This window comes from Dipodomys merriami, unplaced genomic scaffold (genome assembly GCF_024711535.1).
Source record: "Dipodomys merriami isolate MVZ:Mamm:240054 unplaced genomic scaffold, mDipMer1.0.p SCAF_129, whole genome shotgun sequence".
Lineage (NCBI taxonomy): Eukaryota > Metazoa > Chordata > Mammalia > Rodentia > Heteromyidae > Dipodomys > Dipodomys merriami.
This window is the reverse complement of record NW_027202593.1, coordinates 870202-889613: the sequence shown is the minus strand read 5'-3', so window position 1 is coordinate 889613 and position 19412 is coordinate 870202. Positions and strand designations below refer to the sequence as shown.

The following is a 19412-nucleotide window of genomic DNA, read 5'->3' as shown; positions in this document are numbered from 1 at the left end:
TCTGGGCGGCCATGGAGTTGCACTGGAGGAAAGAGGAGGGGGCCTGAAATCTGATGCTGGCCCAGCATCTGTGCGGCCTCCTCATGTAAATAAGCGATTGTGTTTTAGATGGCTTTTCCCAAGGAAAGGAACAGGCTGGACTCCATGCTGTCCACAGTCCGGCTCTGGGCCCTATAATTCACAGGATGATCTAACATAGAGACATTATTCAGTTCATGCCTGGGGCATGGTCAGGAAGGGCTTGGGGCTTCATTTCTATAACTGGGTGTTTTAGCTGGAGTCTAGCACGGAGAGTAGGAAGAGATCAAGTCATTTTTACAAAGACATCCCAGGGAAGAGATGCTATCCATAGACCCAGAAAGGCAACAACATAATTCGGCACCCCAGAGGGAATCTACATTAAGAACTCGGGAATAACTTGTTTATTAGCCCATTTTATCTTGGCTGGTCAGTCTGGCTGGAATAATGTAACCCCCATGGTTTCTGTTTTCAAAAAGGCTGTCCTGATGCCCACCGGGCTTTGGCCTGCAGGACCACCACAGTCAAGGCTTGTGGACAGAATCAGGGTATTCAATCAGGCTCAGAGCTAGAGAGCAAAGGGCGGCCTTTCTTCTTCTCTGTCTACTCTTCATTCTACCCCTAACCGTAGAGCCTAGGTCCCCCGTGGGTACCGGGTCACAGCCTCAGATCCTCACTCCTGCATGACACGTGGTTCTGATGAGCCCAGAGCTGAACGAGAGGCTCATTCAGAGTCCTGTCACCCGAGCTCAGCAATTCACAGCCTCTGATGCACCCTTCAGGCAGCATCAAAACTGTGCGGGCCTTTGGCTTAACTCTGCAGGGGAGGAAGGGAGGTCCAGGGGAATCCGCCCCTAGCAAACACCTGCTGAGGGTGTGGGAAGACCTGAGGTAGAAGCCGCTGGGACGCCCTCACCTTTTCTGCATGCCGTTGGTCTTCCAGCTCTGGGCCAGCACGACGCTGCTCACCACCGGCTTGCCCCGCAAGGTCACGTAGTCATCGGTCAGGTCACCGTTGAAGTTGCCACACAGGCCACACACTTTGTTCTGCAGCCTCTCGCTGATGCTGATTTTAATGACATTGTAGCCGTTGTAGTGGATCCGGATGTCAGGGCTGGTGTCGATCACCAGGAAGCCCTCGCTGCTGTAGATTTTGGTGGCCAAGCCTGTGACGAACGGGACATTCACCTGAGTGCCGTTCACCTGTTGGAGTGGGCAGAAAAGAGTCACCAGCCTGACAGCTGCTGGCAGAGGCAATCCACGAGCCCTCCGTGGTCTCTGTGGCCACCACTGGACCCTGTGGCCTGGCAGCAGCCCCAGGCAGTGTGTAACAACATAAGTGAAGCTGTGTTTTAATAAAACTTTATTTACAGAGTCAAGCTGTGCCAACGGGGCACACAGCTCATGAACTCCTGTCCAAGAGTTGGGGAACACTCACTTATCTTACAGTCTTCCCAAGGGAAGTCAACTATGGAGCACAAGGGGGTAGTGAGGGAGGAGGGAAGGCAGTATTAGAAAGGCAGTACCCTCGGTGAATGGAAGGAATTTTGTCCACAACTTTCCCCAGCAGAAACCAATTACTGAAAATGACATGCTAATCCTGTACAGAGCAGAGTCCAACGTCATTAAAACAAATGTGGGGGTGTTTGCCATGTTTGTTGTTTTCTTGTTTGTAATCTTTGGGCCTGAAGTCCCCCAGGGGTCCTCTAGGCTCAGCCGGTTCAGCATTTGTCATTTTCTTGCTTTATAATGTTTCTTTCCTTGGCCGTTGGGACAGAATATAACATACTTTTCCTGTACTTACAAAATAAATTGCTTTTTTCCCCACAGGTTATTAGTAACTTTAGTTTCATAAAAAAAAGATTTTAAAAGATCGTCCGTCCTATTTTTGGCAAGCCTGGGTATTTACTCATGACAAAGCCGCGTTGCTTTCTCAGGTGAGCGCCTGCGATGTCTTCCTCTCGTATTCTGTGCCAGTGCAGCGGCCTCCACGTGGGCCCATTTCCGAAAGGAATTGGAATGTCAAAACCAGTAGCGGCTTTTATTAAAGTTCAAAACCGGCATTAAAATCCAGATGATTCTAAGCTTGCAAAATCCAGCCAGTCTTTTGCCTGACGCTGGATACTAAACTATTTGATGACTCTTCCAATAAAAGGTCACTCAGTGCTGGAATATCCCGGCCAGGGTGGAAAGCAGATTCACAACCTTCCATTCCAAAATAACGATACTGGGTTCTCTCCCTGCCCCTCCCTGCCTGGGCTCTAGAGATGGAGCTTGGCTCCGTCTTCAGGTTTACCTGCCGAGACCATGGTGCAGCTCAGAGTCTAGGGGTCACTGTCAATAGAGCAGATTATCTTCTTAGGCAGAAGGAATGGATCCCTCCAGACAATGGTTATAAGGGGTCAGGGAGGGCTTCATGTTTATTTATAAACAGATCTAAGATTTGCCAAATAACCCCCCCCCAAAAAAAAAACAACAAAAGCAGACAAGTGACCTAGGGAAGTGCCAATCAAAGAGAAATTCACCACTTTCCTCCCCTTGGTATCCCATCCTGGGTCCTCTGATCCCTTGTAGAGGAGGCTTGGATGGGTGGTTGTTTGTTCCAGTCACTGTTTTCATAGGCAGATGTCTTAGTGGGGGAAAGGGCAAGAAGACAGACAGTTGGACAGGGCTAAGGATATAGCACTGTTAAAAACAGAGCAAATGTGTCGTGACAATCAATCCAGAGGGCACCTGGCTGCCATTTTGTTCCCTGAAACTCTGGTAGCTATCCATGCCTTTTATTCTGTTTCATTTATTTATTTATTGTGCTGGGGTTTGAACTCAGAGCCTCACACTCTCAGTTGGCTTTTTTGCTCAAGGGTGATGGTGCTCTACCACTTGAACCACTCTGTGGTTTTTTTGAGCTGGGGTTAATATCGAGTCTTAAATTAGGAGTCTGGCCAAGGCTGCTTTGAACTACAATGCTCAGCCTGCTTATTAGCTAGGATTACAGCGTGAACCTGTCCTGGTACTAGGCTTAGTTATAGGTTCACAGAAACATTGCACATCTAGTCTTTAAAATCGGCTCACCCGAGCGTGGTTAGTGGATGCCATGGCACTTTGACCCAACAACTAACCTGCTTAGCTGGGCACCACACACGCTCAGCCCACGTGGGCCTGGGGTCCCTGGCCCATCGGTCCGTCTCCCCCAGGCCAGGCCAGGCCAGACACATTGCAGCCAAGGCCCTGGCATCCCTGGCCCATCAGCCCGTCCTCCCCAGGCCAGGCCAGGCCAGGCCGGGTGTGTTACCTTGACGGTGTTGCGGTCGCTGATGAGGATCTGCTCCTCGTTGATGTAGAAGTAGACTGGGGAGATGACGGTGAGGTTCGGGGAGGACCACTTGTCGAAGTTGATGATGAGCTGGAAGGAGACGTCGGGCAGCTTCTGGCAGATGGTGGAGAGCACGAAGGCGCAGTTGGCGGGGAAGCGGAGGAAGGCACCGTCGAAGGTGCGGAAGACGCCGCCGCCGGCCGCCAGGCAGAAGGAGGACCTGGTGCTGAAGCAGCCACGGGCGCCGTGGCGCAGCGCACACTCCTCCCCGGACTTGCACTGGCGCGGGTCGCACTGGATGAGGTTGCGCCGGAAGCAGCGGCAGCGCCGCGTGCAGTCACTGTTCCAGAACAGCTGCTTGGGCTGCAAGAGGGGCCGCAGGCATCACACGCAGGCTGGGGTCCAGGCCTGGGGACCTCCCCCTACAGGCTCCCCCCAAGACCCAGTCCATCTGGAGCCTCCCAGACACCAGGCCAGCCTAGCCTAGCCTAAACAGTGGCTGGATTTGGCCCCAGGGAGTGTGCCAGGTTCCAAGCCAACTCAGAAGCCAGATCACACGCAGTGGGGGTGATGGGTCCCCATCGGGGATTCTGGGATCTCTGGGTCATAGAACTACTCATAGCCCACCTGAATACGCAGCTGTTCGAGGAACGCGGTGAAGGAGGGAAAGAAGAGTGCAGATGCACAAACTAGCAACCAGGAGCCACACTTCTGACAGACACAGGCTCCACTTCAAGGACGGAATTGAAGTCAAGATGGAAAAAACCAGCCCTTCGAATCTCAGGTTAGTCAAAAGACACTGATCACCAACTCTTCCTTCGGATGGGTCGTTTAACCTTTCACCTCGCCCATCCTTCCAAAAGGCTGCTGTGTCTAGCCTCCTCCTGATCGGGTTTCTGTTGCATGTCCCTCTTTTCTCGGGCATCCTGGCTGTGATCTCATCCACATCTCGCTTGCATGGAAGGCCAGCGCTGGGACCATCCACCCAAGTGTCAGCCCAGCCCTAGCACCCGAGGTGTGTGATGTCCTGGGGGATGTTCCTAATCTCCTGGTGTGTGTCAGTCTGTTGTGTCTACGCAACTGTTTTTGTATTCTTGTGGTGCTAGGGATGGAACCCAGGGCCTTGCACATGGCAGACATATGCTCTACCACTGAACCACATCCCCAGTCCAGTTTGTTTATCTCTAAATTAAAGAGCATGTCTGACCTGACAGTGTGAAGGTCAGATTTAAAAAGGCATGGAGCCAGGCTCCAGTGGCTCATGCCTGTAATCCTAGCTACTCAGGAGGCTGAGATCTGAAGATTGCGGTTCAAAGCCAGCCCGCGCAGGAAACTCCATGAGACTCTTATCTCCAACAAAACACTAGAAAACGGGAAGTGGTGCTGTGGCTCAAGCAGTAGAGCTCTCACCTTGAGCTGAAGAGCACAGGGACAGCGCCCAGGCCCAGAGTTCAAGCCCCATGACCGAAAAAAAAAAAAAAAAACAAAGAACAATAAAAAGGCATGGAGATGTGTTTCCAATGCTCAGTAATCATAGCTACTATAGAAGAACCGTTTATCTTCCTCAGAAAGTCTGAGAATTATATAAAACCATTACAATGCTTACAATGAAGAGTCTCTACTATCCTTCTCTCTTGTTCAAACAGACAACAATCTGTAGACACCCTTGAATTTTGTATTCTTGATTTTGCACTTTCTCTAGGCTAAGAATCCCAGGAAACTTTTGGAAAAATGATCGTGGCTGCCCAAGTCAGATGTGGCCCCAATACATTGATGTGTGGGCATTCCAAATTGAGCATCCCTCATCTGAAATGCTATAGACCAGAAGTGTTGCAGATTTTGGATTATTTGCATATGTATAATGAGATACCTTGGGGATGGGACCCAAGTCTAAGTACAAAATGCATCTGTTTCATACACGACTTCTACACACAGCCCAAAGGTAATTTAATACAGTCCCTTTTTAAAATTGTGCATGAAACAAAGTTTCATGGTGTGAGTGGGTTTTACTTGTGGCATCAAATCAGCTCTCAAAAAGTTACTTATTTTGTGGCCTTGAGGATTTCAGATCTTCGGTTTTGATGCACGTAACCTGTATCAATTTACCAAGGGTACAATCTGGAAAAGATATCTATCTCAGCAGCACAAAAAGACCTATGATGTTTTCTGGTCACCATTGGCTGCTTCAAGGATAGGCTTATCAACACCCCCCACTGTCAACAACAGCTGTGACTAAGATCCAAGGGCAAATTGCTAAAGGACGAGATCTTCCAGTACCTGTACTTCAAGATGCCATTGTTGATTCTTTCATCCTCCGAGTGAAGTCATTCCTGGAACCAAGTCCTCTCTCCCTCCAGATCTATAACATATTCTGGGTGCCAGCCGCCTCACAAATTGACTTCATTTTTTCTTATCAGATTTACAGAATAATTGAGTGGTTGGTCTGGCCTCTTTCCGATAAGAAATTCAGACATTGTATCGGTGGAAAGAGAAAAACAACCCTGTGTGTGTGGATATGATCAAGGATAAATAATTCATCCACAGGGGAACTTGGTCATGAAACTAGCATCCAAGGAAAGTGCCTTGGCGCCATGCCACTTTCTTTACCTTAATCAGACACGACAAAGACAGCTTACCATACATGCTAATGGCTAGATGTGTTCTCTCTTTATTTCCAAAGACATTTACTATATCAACAAGCCGCCCCCCAACCCCCTCCAGCTTGTTTGAATTGTGGCTCTGCCTCTTCCCAAATATAAGCTGTTGTCAAAACCCACTGACACTGATGAAAAACAGAGAGTAATGTTTATAGAACTAATAGCTAGCAGAGCTGGGCTGTGCCTTCCTTGGGAGTTCCAAGGGTTTTTATAGGCATCATCTCATTAATGTGCCTGGGTTGGTTTTTTTAATTTACAAAATGTTTCTCAAGAGAACAGCAGTAGCAATAATGATATCAGCTACCAATTATTGAATGACTAGCTGACAGGTTCGAGGCTGGGCACCTGGCCTAGTCATACAGCAACTCTACCCAGTCAGTACTTTTAGCCATCTTTCATTCGAAGGGAGACAGACTGAGGGAAATGACGCTGATGGTTCAACACCACGTCCCATTAGTGACGCAGCTGGGGTGAGACCCAGGCTCATCCCCCATGCTACACAGACACTCAGGACCCCCGCCAAGGGGGACAGGGGCGCGAGGGGTACGGTGACACAGAGAGATTTTGGTCAGTCTCCAGGCTGGGAGAAGGATTTAGAAAAACGTTTTCTAAGTTTGGAACCTATTTGTATCTTCTCCCAGACGAGAAAACTAAACTTACTTTCTCTCATGTTCTACCTCTTCCTTTTAAATAATCTCGGGGGGGAGGGGAGTGGAGTGTGTACTGGGTATGGGGAAGGGACAGTAATGGGGTTTGTACTGGGGTTTGATTTGACCTCAGGACTTCAAGCTTACTAAGCAGGTGCTCTACCACGTGAGCTACTTCAGACCCATTTTATGTTTTAGCTATTTTTCAGACAGGGTCTTGAGTTTTTGCCTGGGGCTGTCCTTGGATCCTCCTCCTAGCCACTCCACCTGAACACCACACATGCACACCACACACACAGCTTGTTCATTAGAGCACTAGTGTTTTGCCTAGGACTGACCTTGGGCCGTGCTTCTCCTACCTTTACATCCTGAGTAGCTGGGATTACAGTTATATGCCACCATGCCCCGCCTCAGTGATATTTCTAAAAGCAAACTTAAGTATCACCTCTCCTGAGAAGTGCACTTTTATTAGCTCTATTCTACTTTCTCCCTGTCTTTCTGACCTAACCATTAAATGCATTTTCCAGGGAAAATGAAATGGAAGGTGGTGCCCACATTCCCACTCTTATGCATTCCCAATGTCAAGGCAAGTTATCTGTCATGAACAAGTCAATGCAGCATTACGTTATATATTATTTTCCTTGCCTAGTTGATTTCAAATTCAGGCATATCAATTGATTCCTTTTAACTGCTGCCATTCTCTTCCATTTAAAATTGATTTTCTCTGTGTTCTTTTTTCACTTTTTGATATGTTATTTTCTAACTGCTCCCTTGTTCTTTCCTGAATAGATGTTTCAAGTTCCTTAAGCAGGAAACACGTTTTGTCCCCCTCCCACAATGCCACCTATACAGTGGTTGCACAGTTTGGGATTCACTGTCTACACACCCACATAAGGGTCTGAGACCCAGCCACAGGTTGAAGACTTTCCCTAGACAACAAGACCTTTTCTATGTTAGGATTCTAGCATCTCAAAAAAGACTAAGGTTAGGTGCTGGTGGCTCACACCTATAATCCTAGCTACTCAGGAGGCTGAGGGCTGAGAATCACGATTCAAAGCCAGCCAGGCAGGAAAGCCCATGAGACTCTTATCTCCGATCAACCAACAAAAAGCCAGAAGCAGAGCTGGGACTCAAGTGGTAGAACACCAGCCTTGAGTGAAAAAGCTAAGGCTCTGAGTTCAGTCTCAGTACTAACATAAAAAAATGACTACAGAATTGGTATATAGTCTAGAATCTCCAGTCACAGGCTCCTCTGCCTCCCTCCAAAGACTTCAAAGTCCAAAAGATGAAACGATTTAGTAAGCTAACACGTGTTATTGGGAAGTATCCATCAGGGACTTCATCATCAGCTCTCTGTGTAAAGCCCCACAGAAAAGAAGCAGCACAGGGTAGGGTGTCAGCCAGCGTGGGCAGCCCAGACAGAGCTCTCTGGGGACCATGTAGAAGGACAGAGGGCCCGCAGTGGGGGTGGGGAGGCAGGGAGCTGGGGGGGGTCAGGAGAGTGGTGGGATGGGGGTGTGGATGGGGGGGGCAAGCATCTAGGGAAGGCCACCCATTCCAACCTTTTCCATTAAAAGCGTCCTTAGCTAAGACAGCTACAAATGTCAGATTCACAGCCACTGTACTTCCAGTGCAGAGCCATGTCGGAACTCCCAAACTCAGATTTATAGGAGAGGAAACTCACAGGGTCTGGGGGCCTCCAGGGAAAGGCACCCCAGGGGCAGAGATGCCCTTTTGGTGCTGAGGAGGGAGGAGGAAGGAGGGGGAGGAGGGAGAAAGGAAGAGGAAGAAGGAGGGGGAGGGAGGCCAAGATGCTCTTCCAAGTCGCACAGCCTTTGCACTGGCCTACCTTCCCCGCTCAGTTCACTGTGGTTAATTCTGACCACCTTCATGTGTGTGTGTGCGCGCGCGTGTGTGTGTGCATGCACGTGCGTGCATGCTGTCACTCAGCATTTTTGCTCCACAGACTGGTGCTCTACCACTTTAGCCACAGTTCCACGTTCGGCTTTTTGCTACTTAATTGGAAGTAAGAGTCTTAGGGGCTTTTGCTACCCAAGCTGGCTTTGGACTGCGATCCTCAGCTCTCAGCCTCCTGAGTAGCTGGGATGACAGGCGTGTGATCTGCGGGTGCCGGGCCTGGCCGCGCCCTGGGGGTTGGAGGGGTGGCGCACCTCATAGTACTTGCCGTCCGCGTAGCAGCCGCAGCTGTGGGGCAGGATGCAGCTCTTGCCGTTGAGGACGTAGCCGGTGTCACACTGACAGCCCTCCACGCAGTAGTGGTTGCAGTCGCTCTTCAGACGGATGGCGGCGCAGCGGGGCTGGCAGACGCTCACGCAGCTCTCGTAGTGGCTGTGGGGCGGGCAGGTGACCGCTGCAACAGAAAGGGCCAGTCAGGATGTGCACGGTCCGCGTGGGCTGCGGAAGGAGGTCTGTAGCCGTTGCCCAGGGAGACGGAGGGGGTGGGTGAGTGAGGAGGTGTGAGGCTGGTGTGGCTCCTCATTACCACCCTCTGGGCTCTGGGAGGCCTCTGTGTGACTCAGTCCTGTGAATGACAGGCGGGCAGAGGGAGGGTGCCCTTTGGCCTCTCCTCTCTGCCTCCATTTGCAAGATCTTTGCTTCTTTGCCACCTTAAACACCTCGGCTCAGAAAGCAAAGTCCGCCAGGCCTGCCTCGAGGCCCACACTCCTGCTCATTCCTCTTATCCATTTCCTTCCTCGTCCTCACAGCCCATCCAGATGCCAAGCCCCATGCGCAGTCTCACCCACGCAGCGCCAGCTCAGGCCGGCGGCTTATCAGCAGGAAGCCTCCAGGAAGCCTCCGAGCCCTGGGATCTGAGGAGAGAGGTGTGTGCTGTGTGTGTGTGTGTGGAGAGAGGTGTGTGCTGTGAGTGTGTGTGTGTGTGTGTGTGTGTGTGTGTGTGTGTGTGTGTGTGTGACTGACTGACTCCTATCAGTCACATTCTATCATTCTTCAATGCATCTAGACGCCTTGAAGAAGGCAGGCAGGGGCCTGGGGAAGGCAACAGGCTCTGACAAGTCACCCTGATGACCCAGATGAGCTCCTTAGGCTTCCTGAGCCTCAGCTTCCTCCACTGTAACATGCCCACGGCACCTGCCTATGGCTGAGCGTAGGGGACTTAGTGAATGTGTGCTCAGCCCAGTGGTGGGCATGTAGGTTCTCGTAGGTATTAGATATCAATAAAGGTGGGGTTGCTTAAAAGTCTCATAGAAGTTATTATCTTAACCAATGTACACTAACAACAGAACTACATTTAGGTGAAGAAAGAATAATTTTCAGGTTTTGGGGGGGAGTGTCTCTTCTACCTAAGAGTAAAGGTATTTGTGGAGTGCACAGTTCTATGACTTACGGAGTGGGGGGAAGAGAGAGAGAGAGAGAGAGAGAGAGAGAGAGAGAGAGAGAGAGAGAGAGAGAGAGAGAGAGAGGGAGAGAGAGGGAGAGAGAGAGAGAGGGGGAGAGAGAGAGAGAGAGAGAGAGAGAGAGAGAGAGAGAGAGAGAGAGAGAGAGAGAGAGGGAGAGAGAGGGAGAGAGAGAGAGAGAGAGAGAGAGAGAGAGAGAGAGAGGGAGAGGGAGAGGGTGAGGACAGAACCCAGGACCTTGCACGTGATAAAGTGCCCTACCATTGAGCTACCTCCCTAGCCCTTGTATTTTTTGAGGCAGTGTCTTGTCATGTAGCCTAGGCTATGGAGATCAGTGGCTATGAGTTCACAATTTCCTGCTTCTATTTGCTGGGATTTAGACATATGCCACCATATCCAACTTATACTGGAGATGTGTGTGTGTGTGTGTGTGTGTGTGTGTGTGTGTGTGTGTGTGTGTCTCAAAAACACAATTCCTGCTTGTGTTAGAAAAACGCAAACCATGTAAGTACAATGAAAAGGCAACCTCTGAAAACAAATTACCACCAATCCTTCCAGAAATTTCTATGCATAGACAAGTGGGTGGCTGTGTACACCGTATACCTACTTTATTGTTACATAAATGGGAACACACACTACAAGCAACTGTGCCTGTTGCTTTTCCATGACAATATTTCTTCCATTTACTCCTGAATTATAGTTTTTGCACTGCTGCATGGTGTATTTTATGTTCACAATGATGTGGTGATGAGTATCACTGAACATATGGTTTTGCCATATATATATGTATATATATATATATATATATATAAAACAGCCTATATATATATATATATATATATATATGTATTTGAGTCTGCAGAATATGACTTAGAATGTCTAAGTAGTCTAAAGCAAAGAGTCTGCTCCAATTGCCCTGTTCCCAGGGGAGCTAGGATTGAATCCTTGTTGACTGTTTACCACCAAGTTCCCAATTCTTAGAAATCTGAAAGGTAAACATTGCCCTACCTACTTTCCTTACATCTAGTTGACCTTTCTTTGGGAGGAGGGCGACTTTTTCATTTGTAAACCATTTGTGTGTCTTCACCTGTGGACTGCCTTTTTGCATGCACACAGGGTGGTATTGAGTTTTCTTCTTCTTAAATTGTAAATATTCTTTGTAAATTAAAAATAGACTTCTATGTGTCACGGGTGTAGTGAAACATTTATCGTGTCTCTCTGACTTTGCTTCTCTTCTAAACAATTTTGCACTTGTTTGGTTTCTGATTGTTTTACCACATAGAGGCAATGTGATTTGAATGCAGCCTGGTTTTCCTCTCCATCTTTGGTGTCTGCTTAGAAGGCCCTTTCCACCTCTATGTTGCTACAAGACTGCTGAAAGATGGTTGCAACAAAACTCTCTCAGTCTCTTCTAGGGTTCTGTTTTGTTCTGTTCTGTTCTAAGACAGGGTTTCACTAGGTAGCTCAGGCTTGCCTCAAACTAATGATCAACATACATCAGCCTCCTGAGAGCCAGGGTTACAGGCATATACTATCACATCTGATTCCTTCTAGTCCTTTGATAATTTGTTTTTCCCAGTCATGGGGCTTGAATTCAGGGCCTGGGTGTTGACCCTGAGCAATTTTGCTCAAAGCTAATGCTCTACCACTTTAAGCCTCAGCGCCACTTCCAGCTCATTAGGACTTTCCTGCCTGGGCTGGCTTCGAACCTTGATCCTTAGATATCAGTCTCCTTAAGTAGCTAGCATTACAGGTGTGAGCCACCATCACCCAGCCTAATTCATTTTTTAACGTTTAATTTTGTTGTGTCTGGACTTATTTTGCAGTGAGGAACAAAGGGGAGATTTAACTTCTTTTTGTCAGCCATCCCTTAACTGTTTATATACATATACATATATATATATATATCTCCCATGATTTGAAATGCCAAATAGACTTTACCATAGACTCATTTCTCTTTAGTTTTCAAGCTACTTCTGGAGGTTCAGGGCACTTCAGCAGTTGGTCTACTCAGTCATGTACCAGTATTAGCTACATTTATTTTTATGTTGTTCATTTGTTGTATTTAATGTGTGTGTATTAACAGTGACTGAAGCGTTGTTATCTACTTGACTATATGGGAAGGTGAAGATATTCATTGCTCTTTCAAGTATTTCCACTGGACCTCATACCTTCAATGAGACCCAGAACTCCCTACCTTACCCTCCAGATTCTTCCATGGAGCCGACCCGCCACAGAGTGAAATCTTTGAAAGCCTGAGCTAAAATAAATCCTTTAAGTTGCTTTAGTCACAGGGACTCTGCAGTAAGGAAGACATCACGTGTGAGAAGCGGGGTGAGGAGGGCTGGGGAGGGGGCACTGGCCAGGGCAGGCACCAGCTCTCCAGCCTTCCTGGGAACACCCATTTGTTTCTTAGTGTTTTCTCCCTGAGAATGGAAGTCCCTGCTCTACGAGCGCAGCATGGAGTAAATGAGGGAGCCCACACATCCTCCCCAGACCAGGGCCTGGTGCACAGCAAGATTTTTACCATTGATGTCCCTCATTAAAGGACTGGAAGATGTTCAGATTCAGCTGGATGAATTTCAAGGCAGGGTTAGTAATTGAGAGAATTTACCTCCCCTCTCTCTCCAAGCCTATTTGTTCAACTCGGATGAAGAGGTTTTCTAACGCATTTGCAAATAATGTAATTGAGTAATAAATTATCCCATTGATAGGAACCGCCAATATCACTGAGAAACATTGGCATTCCACTCTGTTACCTATAAAGCACAAATGGAACAGGCAATCTTACGTAAGGACCATTCCTCCTGTCTCAACCTGGGAGTGTTGGATTCGATTGATTTCAACAGAGCAATGGGATCCAGTCCTGTCTCTCCTTCCTAGAGGTCAGTCACTCCACAATACAGCTCCCAAGGACTGTGCTCAGACCAGCCTTTCAGTCTCCAACTTGTGCCTGGTCCCTTCTCGCTCCACGTACCATGCTCAAAATACAGACTAGTTCTCCCCTTTCAGCTTTTCTTTTGGTTATGTACAACCACCCCAGGTGCTCTAGCTTTTGGATCTCAGCCCCTGCTTTTTGTTTTTACATGATAAAGCAGGAGCAACATCTTAAGTAGGCTGTGATAGGAACAGTTTTCTGGCTTTCTGTTTCCTGCTGGCCCTGGTGGTCAGCCCTGGCATGCTGGGGGCAGCTGGTCTGTGGCAGGGATGGGATCCAAGGCTCAGACAGAAGCAGGGTGAGCCCAGGGCTGAGTGCTGCCAATGCGGCTGCCCAGTCAGGTACAAAAGGAGCAACCAGGACTGAGGAGGAGCGAGGAGAGGGTACGGACAGAGGGGACATCGGGTGGACAAGAAAAGTCATCTTCACCGCCTTCATCCCCTTATAGGGGAGAGGGGGCCTTCTTCCTGGGAGGAAGGGGCCGAGGCTTGCTAACCGGGTTCTTTATCCTTAGCACGAGTGGCACACATAGAGGCCCCTTGACTGAAATGAGAAGTCTTGCCATCTGCCCCTTCAGTGAATTTCCTCTATGTTGTGGTTAGACATGATAGGTTTCTGGCACCACGCTGTACCCTGCACCTTGCCTACGCCACCTCCACTACGCCAGCCATCTAAGAGCAGGGGGAGAAAGGGAGAGGGTGGGAGGAGAGAGAGGGAGAGGCAGAGAGAGGGCGCACAGCCAGCATGCATGGCACGCACAGGGAGCTATTCTCTGTAGCAGGTCTCAAGAAACACAGGCCAAGACTCTTTTCCAAACTTGTTTCCAGATCCTGTGCCCATATGGCCACTGGGCCCCGGGGCTGGCTTGCTGATTTAGAGGACAGAATGTTCGTTAGTCCGTTGTGCTGACCTCCGTTGCTCTAAAGTTTTACCCCCAATGTAGACATTCTTTTACTAGGGCTATTAGTTTTATGGAAGATACTAGAGGCGGTCACTCCCTACTGGCAGTAAGTCCTTCACTGCTTCACTTGGGGACTGAGCCGGGTGGGACTGAGCCTGTGTGAAACAGAGCTGCTCTCTCTCCACTCACTTTCCCCTTGACCCCCACCATCCAGCTTCCCTGCATCCGGTGACTGTATACGGAAAGAAAGCTATTGTGTGTGCATTAAGCCACAACACTGCTTCTGGTTTTACATCTAAATCTCCCTTTTCCAAGATGAACATGGGACTGTGTTCCCTGTTGAATCCCTTGTTTACAGCTCTAGGCATTCGGCATCTATTTGTAGCCTGTCTGTCTGTAGAGTCAGACCTCCTAAAAGAAACTTGCCGTGCTTAATGAGACTGAGACGGAAGAACAGACAGCCACATTCCTTCCACAGCTTCTCCTCCCGGCCTCTCCCTTTCCTTGCGTGTGGGCAAATCCTCCAGCCCACTGTGTGGTACAGGGGCTCTGGGATTGCAAAGTCAGATCCCAGACTTTGCTTCCCACCTTGTCTCACCTCTGTCTCCCCAGAGTCTCCACTCCCCTTTGGCTAATTGGGTTATTGAGAAGAATTAATGAGCTAATGTTGATAAAGCATTCAGCAGGAGGGTTGGCGCAGAGCAAGTCATTCATACGACGCCAGTTAGCAGGCATTGTGTGTGCTGTGGGATTCCAGTGGCCCTATTTGGGCTTCCCAACCTTCGTGCAGTCTAAATGATGCAGGCAGCATAATGACTGCTCCTCAGCAGGGGAAAGTGAGCACCAGGGAGGACAAAGTAGATTGATCCAAGGTCACACAGATCCTTAAAGACAAAGTCAAGGCTAGAATCCAGAAGCTCTGATCCCTTTCTTATGCTCTTAATACTCAAGGCTGACACATAGCATTTATGAATCCACTTAGAAAAAGTGGGTACATTACCACTGTGTGGAGGGACCTAGAGGTTCTAGAATAAATGAACAAATGAAGGAACCGTCTAGTTCTTCCTCCATGATTCTGTGGCAAACGTGTTATGGCATGCTTACCATCTCATCTCTTCCTCCAACGTAACCAGGGGAGGCATGGTATCCCCATTTTGCAGATAAGGAAAGCAGAGGTGAGCCATGTTTCAGATTATAAACTCCATTCCTAATGGTACATTCCTGAATCGCGCTCTCAGTTCGCTCTGACTCATGAGTTGGAAGGGCAGCCCCCACCCCAATCCAGAACGAGCAGAAAGAAGCTGTGGGGAGAGGTGAGCAGAGGGACTCACAGCACGAGGTGTAATTCCTCCAGCCGGTCACGGCGATGCCCTGAGTCTGGCAGGTGCTGGCATAGTTCTGGAGCCAGCCACAGGCCGTCTGAACAGCGCCCCCATCGATGCACGAGTCGAACAGGCAGTTCTTGTAGAAGAAGGTGGGGTTGACCTTGCTGTGGCACTTGGCAAAGCCAGCGCTCTGGCTGGGGATCAGGCTGCACAGCTGCTGCACCTTGGAGAAACCCTCGACTTTGGCACAGGATGGGCAGCGGTCGCCACAGCCTACCTGGCAGAAGGTGTCCCTCTTCACCCAGCTCTGCCCAAACTCATGGATGCTCAGTGCGGGCAGACCCATGGGCATCTCCAGGTCATCATCGGGGTTTCCGTTGTAGCGGCCACACAGGCCGTAGGTGCCGTTCTGCATGCTCCGGGGGATGGTGATGGACAGGAACGTCTTCCAATCATACACGACCTTCAGGCCAAAGTCAGTCTCCACTACCACGTGGAAGCCAAAGGAAAAGATGTTTATCTTCCCTTGACCCAGCTTCAGGGGCAGATAAAGCCGTTCGTCATTGACCTGTAAGAGAAGGCGGAGAGTAGAGAAGCACAGCTGCCCGGAGATTTCCCAGCTTTCCCACTTGTTAGTCTCAAGGAAGACAAATTCTCCAGGATCCCAGGTAGGCTGAATGCAGCCTTTGCATAGAGTGTTGTTTATGCCAGCCAGTTATTATTATTAGGATTTGAACAGACTTAAATGACTATCCTTTGTAAACGAATATACCTATTTATTTCAGTGCCTTTGGTTTACGTAGCATTTGTTATCCCCCAGGAGCTCAAATTGTTTTCTCCAAGGTAATGAGAGGGTAATAAGAATTCAATTAAAGTTTAGAATAAAATACCCAAACCTAGAAGTCTTGTATTTCTATTTCCAGCTCTACCACAGATTTATTTTAGGTAAGCCCCAATGTATTCAATTCTTTGGGATTTTTTTTTCCCCTCTTGGAGGACGACTTCACTTGGCAAGTCCCTGCTGGGTACACTCCTTTCTACTTGTCCGCCTCTTCTTCATCCTCCGGACTCTGCCCCTATCACCTGGCCTGTCTGACTAGGCTTAGAATAAATCATTCCTGAGCTGGGCAGGCAGAGATTATGATTTATACAACTATTTTGTTCTCCTCCTATGCTTTGGGTCAAGATCAAGTATGTGTATGCTGCCACCGATATATTCAATGCCACCTGCTGTACACTATGGTCAGCTGTACAGGTCCCATTGCTGCACACTGTGGTTGGTTGTACACGGTCCCTGGCTACACACTGTAGTTGGTTGTACACGGTCTCTGGCTGTGTATTGTGGTTGGTTGTACACGGTCCCGGCTGTGTACTGTGGTTGGTTGTACACAGTCCCTTGCTGTGTATTGTGGTTGGTTGTACACAGTCCCTGGCTGTGTACTGTGGTTGGTTATACACGGTCCCTGTCTGTGTACTGTGGTTGGTTGTACACAGTCCCTTGCTGTGTATTGTGGTTGGTTGTACACAATCCCTGGCTGTGTATTGTGGTTGGTTGTACATGGTCCCTGTCTGTGTACTGTGGTTGGTTGTACACAATCCCTTGCTGTGTATTGTGGTTGGTTGTACACAATCCCTGGCTGTGTATTGTGGTTGGTTGTACATGGTCCCTGGCTGTGTACTGTGGTTGGTTGTACACAGTCCCTGGCTGTGTATTGTGGTTGGTTGTACACGGTCCCTGGCTGTGTATTGTGGTTGGTTGTACATGGTCCCTGTCTGTGTACTGTGGTTGGTTGTACACAATCCCTTGCTGTGTATTGTGGTTGGTTGTACACATTCCCTGGCTGTGCACTGTGGTTGGTTGTACACGGTCCCTGGCTGTGTACTGTGGTTGGTTGTACACAATCCCTGGCTGTGTATTGTGGTTGGTTGTACATGGTCCCTGGCTGTGTACTGTGGTTGGTTGTACACAGTCCCTGGCTGTGTATTGTGGTTGGTTGTACACAATCCCTGGCTGTACACTGTGGTTGGTTGTACACAGTCCCTTGCTGTGTACTGTGGATGGTTGTACACAGTCCCTGGCTGTGTATTGTGGTTGGTTGTACACAATCCCTGGCTGTGTATTGTGGTTGGCTGTACACGGTCCCTGGCGGTGTATTGTGGTTGGTTGTACACGGTGTCTGGCTGTGCACGGTGGTTGGTTGTACACGGTCACTGGTGTGTATTGTGGTTGGTTGTACACAATCCCTGGCTGTGTATTGTGGTTGGTTGTACACGGTCCCTGGCTGTGTATTGTGGTTGGTTGTACACGGTCCCTGGCTGTGTATTGTGGTTGGTTGTACACAGTCCCTTGCTGTGCACTGTGGTTGGTTGTACACAGTCCCTTGCTGTGTACTGTGGTTGGTTGTACACAGTCCCTGGCTGTGTATTGTGGTTGGTTGTACACAATCCCTGGCTGTGTACTGTGGTTGGCTGTACACGGTCCCTGGCTGTGTATTGTGGTTGGTTGTACACGGTCCCTGGCTGTGTATTGTGGTTGGTTGTACACAGTCCCTGGCTGTGTACTGTGGTTGGTTGTACACGGTCCCTGGCTGTGCACTGTGGTTGGTTGTACACAGTCCCTGGCTGTGTATTGTGGTTGGCTGTACACAGTACCTGGCTGTGCACTATGGTTGTTCATACATGGCCCTGGTTCCTACCAGATCACAACCAGCCTGAGGGCAGAAACCAGGGTTTATATGTCTGCCCCCCCTTTTTCTTTGGGACTCCTAGGCAGGTGTGTGGTACAACACATCACACTTGGCACAGGTGTCCACCCACATATTTCTGAATTCAGACAACAAAGAAATCCCTTCACATCTAACTCCAGAACTGTTCTACACTTAAGCTATTCTAATCCAAATCAACCAGCCCGAGCATGGGTGAGAATCTGATGGCAAATAGAGCCTGCCAGCTCCTTGAGGCAGGCAAGACCAACAGAAGAGTTGACTTCACTGGCAGGAGACAGACGTGTGTTAAAAAGTGCTCTCTGCCTGGCCTAATCTCTCTTCTAGAGACACCCTACAAAACCTACAGCCTTGCCTTATTTCTGACCCTCATTATCCTTAATTTTAATGACCGAACTGTCTCCTAATTCGTCTCCTGGATGCTCCCTCCCCTTCATTTACCTGCTCCCGCCAAGGCAACATTTACAATAACTCAATGGTGTCTCATGGATATCAAGCTTTAAAGATGCTCAGGCATCGTATCAAGCAGTTGGTCCAATGCTTCAAACCCTCCCTGGGGCATGAGAACGCAACCGACCTGTCCAGCACAACCCACTCGCTCTGGCCCTGCCTCTCAGAGTCAGTCTACTTGCTTCTTCCACGCCAGCAACACCCCACAGTTTGCGGTTTCCTATATGCACATATAGGTTGAGTGATCCAGCTCCCTGTGTCCTGTGCCTGAGCTGTAAGGGGTGTTCTGTGTCCCACCCAAGCCTCCCATTCCCACTCACTTACTTCTGGGAAGGTGATCATCTTGGCCCAATGGGACCCATTTTGCCTGCAAGGTTCTGAGCCAACACTGGGGACTGTGTCTGCTGTTGGTGACTCTGGTAGTCCAGGCTGATCCCTGGCTTTGGATCAGTCCTCATAAAGCTCTCTTCCCCCAGTGCTCCTCTCACTTTCTCAAAAAGCTCCATCCCATGACAAAAAAGACTGCAGCAGCCTTATGGCTCTCATCTCTGACACCTCACCCCAACCCCTAGCCCTGACTCTCTCTCCCAGGGCTGAGGAATGGAGGAAGAAAGGGAGTCCAGGGAGAGGCCAGAGAGAAGGAGGGCTTCGTAGGGCATCTACAGCCATCCCTCAGTGTCCCCAGGAAGCCTGGTTCAAGGACTCCCATGGGTACCAAACTCCAAAGATGCTACGTTCCATCTATAAAATGGTGTTTTTATGCAGTATTGGTATATTAACTCTCTCACATTCTCCTGAAGACTTTAAATCATCTCTAGATTATTTATAATACCCAATACAATGCAATGTTATGCAAATTGCCGTGCCGTATTGTTTTAGAGAGGAATGACAAAAATCTGCTCACATCCACTGCAGAGACAGATGGAGTTGAGAGACTCTACAGATACAGAACCAGTGGGTATGGAAGGCTGGCAGTGTTGGAAGTAAGATCACACATCGGTTTCAGTAGAGCTCATCTTCAGCCGCCTCAGTCCTCACCCCCCACACTTCACTGTCCCACCCC

General features: G+C 49.0%; 1 protein-coding gene across 2 annotated transcripts in view; it reads right to left on the bottom strand.

Moving 5' to 3' along the window:
- LOC138824435 (alpha-tectorin) overlaps positions 1–19412 on the bottom strand; it is a 69958-nt gene that overhangs the window by 14142 nt on the left and 36404 nt on the right. For both annotated transcript variants that reach the window (XM_070018284.1, XM_070018285.1), the window contains exons 12-15: positions 15183–15744; positions 8807–9006; positions 3311–3694; positions 935–1221 (exon numbers count right to left, since the gene is read on the bottom strand). In XM_070018284.1, the coding sequence (XP_069874385.1) occupies positions 935–1221; positions 3311–3694; positions 8807–9006; positions 15183–15744 (1433 nt within the window). The remainder of the gene's footprint in view (positions 1–934; positions 1222–3310; positions 3695–8806; positions 9007–15182; positions 15745–19412) is intronic.